The 6,000-nt window shown below is 47.0% G+C and overlaps 1 protein-coding gene across 1 annotated transcript in view; it reads right to left on the bottom strand.

The window, feature by feature from the left end:
• Nucleotides 1–3,302: 3,302 nt before the first annotated feature.
• PSMD11 (proteasome 26S subunit, non-ATPase 11) overlaps nucleotides 3,303–6,000 on the bottom strand; it is a 28,221-nt gene continuing 25,523 nt past the window's right edge. The window contains exons 11-14 of the mRNA XM_011360038.2: nucleotides 5,713–5,748; nucleotides 5,399–5,450; nucleotides 4,953–5,095; nucleotides 3,303–4,835 (exon numbers count right to left, since the gene is read on the bottom strand). Of these exons, the coding sequence (XP_011358340.1) occupies nucleotides 4,953–5,095; nucleotides 5,399–5,450; nucleotides 5,713–5,748 (231 nt within the window). The 3' untranslated portion in view covers nucleotides 3,303–4,835. The remainder of the gene's footprint in view (nucleotides 4,836–4,952; nucleotides 5,096–5,398; nucleotides 5,451–5,712; nucleotides 5,749–6,000) is intronic.

The raw sequence follows: 6,000 nt of genomic DNA, 5'->3' as shown, positions 1-6,000 counted from the left end.
TGGAGGCCGGGACCCGGGCTCTCTCCTTCCATTTACCAGCCTCGTTCCCCGAGAAAGAAGCTTGGGAGCTCGGGGAGGAAGGCGGCGAAAAGCTGACTGCTGAAGCTGCCTCACTGCCTCGCGCATCCCGAGTGGGCTGTCCCATCGGCTTTAGTGCCTTCTTCCCCTCCGGGACTTCTGTTTCCCTGTCCCAGGTAAATGCTCACAGCCTGGGTGGGTCGCAGAAATCCAGGCTAGAGAAACATGGGCAGTTCTGGGCCGTTCCACAAACAGCAACTGGCTTTCCCACACCACACCTGAGACAGGGCCCTGAGGAACCCTGGCTCGGCCTCTGCCCCAGAGACTAAGCTCATCACAAATGTGACCTCGAAAATTCCACTCGCAGCCTTATCTCTTAGAATAAAACTAAAGCAACTCCTCCAACCAGCCTCTGACTCGCTTCTTTAAATGTTTTTCATACGAACGTGTATAATTTGAAGACTCGGTGCTAAAAAATTAAATTCTGAGTAAAATTCTGATTCTAACTGCTCCTCTCACAGACAATCCAGATCCTTCACAAAGGCCATTCATTCGTTACTTTTTTAGTTTGGTTTTGGAGGTTGACTTAGATTTGACTGCAAACCTGGGAAACAGGAGACTCAAACCATATCTTAAGATATCACCTGTAGACCTAGGTATGAGGAAGTGGCAATCCAGAGACAAGGAAAATACCCAATTCCCAGACCACTCCGGCTCACCAGGCTGTTAGTCTGTGCCAGCTCTGCCTACTGCCCTAAGCAGAACAGAACAGAAATCTGGTATCATTCAGAACAATGCTACTATCATCAGAAAGTACTAGAATTTGCCTGTGTACTACCCAGAGATTTCTCCATCAGTAGTGGCAACTGAAAGCATTAGAGACCTTGGTGGAAAACGCACTGCTCTGTACCCAGAGGGCTACTTCTTCCACAGCTCCAGAAACATCCACAGCAGCTGTCATCTTAACTTGGAAGATGAAGGCAGGCCTTAAGCTCAGCGTGCCCCTCCCTGTGAATGTTCCTCGGGGTACAACCCCTACCTGATCTTCAAATGGAGCTTTTCTCAACCCTCTTCTATAGCAAGAAGCTCTCAGAAGTAATCTTCGGGTTCCCTAGCCCAGTGACTTCCTAAGACGAAGGTGAACCCCCAGGCATTTTTTTCTCCAGCCCCTAGAGAAGAGGCCCAGCTCCCACGCTGGCCCATGTCCACATCGCCTTTTCTATGTCTCAGGGTCCCCTTCCGATTCTGGTGTCGAGCAAAGGTTAAGTGCTTTCCCAAAGTATTTCCCAAAATATGCCTAGATACTAGGCTGTAATCCACCCCTTAGAACCATTGAGACCCATCCTGTTACCTATACCTACAAATTTCAATTGTAGCTATTCTAATTCATGGTGGACAGTACCAGTACTAAGCTCCACTTCACTGTTTCCTCTCTTGCCTTTGTCCAGCAAGCCCTTCCCCAGCACCTTCAAAAAGAGCTCTTGGCAGAATTACCCTCGACCTCCTCACACTTGTCAAAGGCAAAGTCATGTATGCAGAAGAGCATGAATAGGATGGTGCTGCCAGCCCACTTGCTGTTGTGACTGAGGGAAGGGGCTGTTTAGAACCCCTGTCCACCGGTGCTTTGCCTGCTCTGCCTGTTTCAAGGCACTACACAGTTTCTCTGCTCACTCAGCCCACCACCGCCATCCTCAAGCTCCCATCACCAGAAATGGCAGAATCAAGGACCCAGGAGGCAAACCCAGCTGAATGATGCAGAGCTCTTTTCTTCCAGAGAACTACAGGGAAGATCTCCAAATCCCAACCACATCAATCAGCCTATTTATCCTAGGGCCAACCTGCATGTCATTTGCACCGCAGGGCTGGGCTGCCCATGCATTGCAGGGAGTACCTGCCCACTGCATACCCCTTTCCCATTCCACCCCGAAGGCCAAGGCCCCAGCCAGCTAGCTTCCAGAAAGGGTTCCAAATAAAGCCAGGCTGAGCCCTGGCTCCTGAGGAAGTGGTGCTTTGTTCTTCTAGGGATCACAGAGCAGCATCTAGTGGCCCTTCTGGGCAGCACAGATTACATAAACTCTAGCAAGCAGCAGGACTCGAGCCAAGGCCCTCACCTCCTCTGTTCCCAACACCATCAGAATCTCACTAACACACAAGAAAGCCCTGGCACACAAGAAAGGCTGGTGCCAGAAGGGTCCCTAGGTGAGGGAGCTGACCCTGAGCTGTGCCTAGACCCAGCTTATTTGAGGCCTGGAGGTGAAGCAGTCGTGGAGGTCTAGAGCAGTGATGCCCAAAAAAATATGTGAGCCACAAACACAAGCCGCAGGTAATTTAATATTTTCCAGTAGCTATATTTAAAAAGTGAAAAACAGGTGAATTTTAACATTTTATTTAACCTAATACTCAAAATATTTCAACACAAAGTTGAGCTATTCTATATTTTTTCATAGTCTTCAAAGTCAGGTTTGTGTTTACATTTGCTGTGCATCACTGTTCAAACTAACCACATTTCAAGGGCTCAGCAGGCACATGTGGCTCGGTTACCCATTGGACAGCACAGGTCTAGAGGAAGTCGTCAGATCTGCAAAGGAGCATAGGAAAGGGCCGCTGCCTGCCTGAGCTCCCTGGGGGCTACCCTGGGCTTGGAAACCCATCCCCTCCACTCTCCCTGCCAGCTCTGGATCTTTTGGAATATTCTGTAAACTCCTTTATTGAAACAAAACTCCCTGTAAGTGAAACTATAGAGGGACACAATACTGAAAACAAATAGCAGAGTTGCTCAGACTTTATAGAGTTGGCAGCTAGAGCTCACCCCCTTCCTCCCTGTGGCCCCAGAGCCAGCTCAGAAGAACCATTTTTGGGGTCTGAGGGGCTGTATGACAATCTGCTTTTAAAGATTCTAAATGGAAACTAAACCACATCTGAGTGTCAGGACTTTCCAGTTACTTGCATTCCCACGATTTCATATAACCATCAAACCATAACTACCAAAGCAGCACTATCCTTATTGAACAGAAGAAAGTAGGCTCAGAAGATATTATACACACATGCATGCACACACACGCACACCCTGTGTCCACGATGCCTTGGAAAAAACACAAATATATCTGAATACCATTTAAGTCCTCACAGACCAACTCTCTGACCCGAAGCCCTCCACTTTACCCCAGATCTAAAGGTCTCTTGTGAAGCAAATGAGACAGTAGAGCTCTGACTGGTCCAAAGTGCTACAGAGAGCTGTATAGATCAATGAGAAGCCTTCCATAACTCAAGAAAGGACACTCTTCTGAAAAAAAAAATTGTTTTTATTGGAACTCATCTGAACATCAGATATACCTGGTGTTGGTTAGCAAGAACCGTTTGTACATTTGATATTGATGGTGCCAAAACCAAAACAGTGACTGGACATGGCAGGGAGAGATGGTGAGAACAAAAACCTGATTTTGGAGAGGAAAATAAAAGCCAGTCAGATTCATTGAGGATGTAAAACCTGGTACAACAAAATCCTTTTACAAAATATAAATTTATTACGAAAACCTGGAAGGATAATCTGAGAAAGGGAAAGAAAGATAAAGGAGGCCAGCAGGAAGGAGGTAGGAGGAGGGGGAGAGGGAAAAAGAGAAGACAAAGAAGAGATGAGAGGAAGAAAATACAGGTGAGCACAACAGGTGCGGAGCTTACCTGCCCAATGGCATTAAAGCCTTGCTGTGTGATCACATCATAAAATAAAGTATGCTGAAACACAGTGCTCTACCTCCCATCATTCGATTTCTAAGAGGTAAATAAAGAAACTCCTTGGGAGGGGGAGGTTGCTTGAAAACCCAACAACAAAATTTTTTTAAAAAGAACAAAAAATTACCCCACACCCCCCCAGTCTCATTTCCGATGTTCACTGTTAAAAAAGGAACAAATCCATCCGACAGCAGGAGAGGAGGAGTGGGACAGGGAGAGAAGCGAATGGATTTCAGACAGGGGAGAAGGCGGAAGGCAGAAAAACACGTGATGGTCTCCTGGCTGAGAGAGGGGAAAGAGAAGAGAGAAAGAGCAGAGGAGAGGGGCAATTAAAACACTGACATCTAATCTAGTTTATTGTGTTAAAAAGAGCCACATGCACAGCAGGCCCCCTGAGGGCCCACACTGCTCCCTGTGTGGCCATGGTGGACACTAGCTGTTGGCCTTGTCCCCATTCCTTCACAGGTCGGAGCGGAGCCGTGCAGGTGTTGCTGCTGCTGTGGCGGTGGTGGCGGCGGGATCTTCGGCCAGTCTGCTGGAGCCATTGTTGGAGGGAAGGGTGGGTGGACAGGCCGTATGACAGGGGAAAGAACACCGAAATGCCTCGTTTCAAATAAAAAAGAAAGTAGCAGTCTATACACAGTTGTTTGTTTTGGTTCAGTACAAACAGAATAAAAAGTCGTTGTTTTGATGGTCAGGCAAACACCCAATTCTGAAGAGGAGAGGTGACGCCCAGCGGGTGGATTAGGAGCCCCAGTGGCTGGCGGAGCACCTGGCTTGGTGGCCCTCTCCCAGGAGGCAGAGAGCACAGCTTTAGGTAGTGTAAGCCTTTTTCCTTTTATTTAGAATAACCTTTTTTTTTCTTTTTCTTTTTTTTTAAGCAATGTCCCCACTCCCAAGTTGGGCCAATAAAGATTACATGAAAACTGGCACACCTATCGGCTGGAATACAGATGCACCAAATGAGGATTTAAAAACTTTCCGAGCGAAAAGTAGAACAAAAAGAAAAAAGAATCTCCTAGCATTTTCCCCAAAGGTTTCACTCTCCCGCCACACACACTCTCCAAAGGACTGCTACAGATCCAACTCTGTAAGAGAAGACAGAGCAGTGTCAATCGGGGAAGCTGAGAGGCCTCCAGGAGGCTTTCAGTCTCAACAGGCAGAAGATGGCGCTGCCCAGGCCGGGTCCTGGAGCCAGCACTCACCTATGTCAGTTTCTTGGCTTTGTTGTAGAGAGAATCCACTACTTTACTCATGTTCTGAATTGTTTCCAAAGCAGCTTCATAAGTTTTATCTACTGGGGGTTCATCGAAAATAATCAAGACACCCTCCCCCTGGTCCAAGATTCCTGCAGGAAACACAAGGGCAACCCACGTAAAAGAAGAGATTAGATACAAACGCATTTGAGACCCACCCACTCCCTACCTGCCTCACTTTCTCCAGAAAGGAGGGGAAACAGAACACATCTACCCGTTCCATTTGTGTATGTTTATTATACACTCTCATCCCAGGGGTACGAGTGACAAGGATCCCAGGGAACCACCACGTGAAACAAATGGAATATCATCTTTCAGCATAAAAAAAAGCATGATACCTCTTCAACCATTTCATCGCCATCACCAGCCCCCTTGCCTGTATGACTGTTACTCACCATGAAATTTCTTGTCAAGAATCATCTGTGATAATTTCCTTTCCACATCGGCCTAAAATCAAAGCACATGATTAAAGGGACCAATATTCACTAGTCAGAGATCACACGGACATGAAAGCTTTGTATAAAAGGGTCTTAGGGCAAATGGACTGAAAACAAAACAGCAACAATGCCAACTCCAGCTCTGAGCCCATGGTCCCCATTCCCTACTGAAAAGCTTGGGAGCTTTCCCACAATGCCCACTGGGTGTAAATACCAGCCCCTCCACATACCCTCTTCCCCATTACTACCAAGACAAGCTCAGGACTCCTTACCTTGGAGAGTTTGATGAGGCTAGATATGTGTTCAATCTAAAAGGAAAGGCAGAGAGACACCAACATTGAAAGTTTTACTTTTGCCTCTAATATGGGGGGTGGGGTAAGGATGGGGATAGCTGTATCCCTTGAAATCCTGCTGAATATCCCTATAGGGCCAGACTCTCCTTGGCTGTGCTTGGTTCTCTTGTGTTCTGTCCATCTGCCTTCATTACTACAGACAATAAATACATTCCTGTACCATATACGCAGAAGACAAAACATTTACCACATGGATAGTGAATACAA

This window comes from Pteropus vampyrus, unplaced genomic scaffold (assembly GCF_000151845.1).
Source record: "Pteropus vampyrus isolate Shadow unplaced genomic scaffold, Pvam_2.0 Scaffold50, whole genome shotgun sequence".
NCBI classification, from domain to species: domain Eukaryota; kingdom Metazoa; phylum Chordata; class Mammalia; order Chiroptera; family Pteropodidae; genus Pteropus; species Pteropus vampyrus.
The sequence above is the reverse complement of the archived record's forward strand: the minus strand, read 5'-3'. Positions and strand labels throughout refer to the sequence as shown.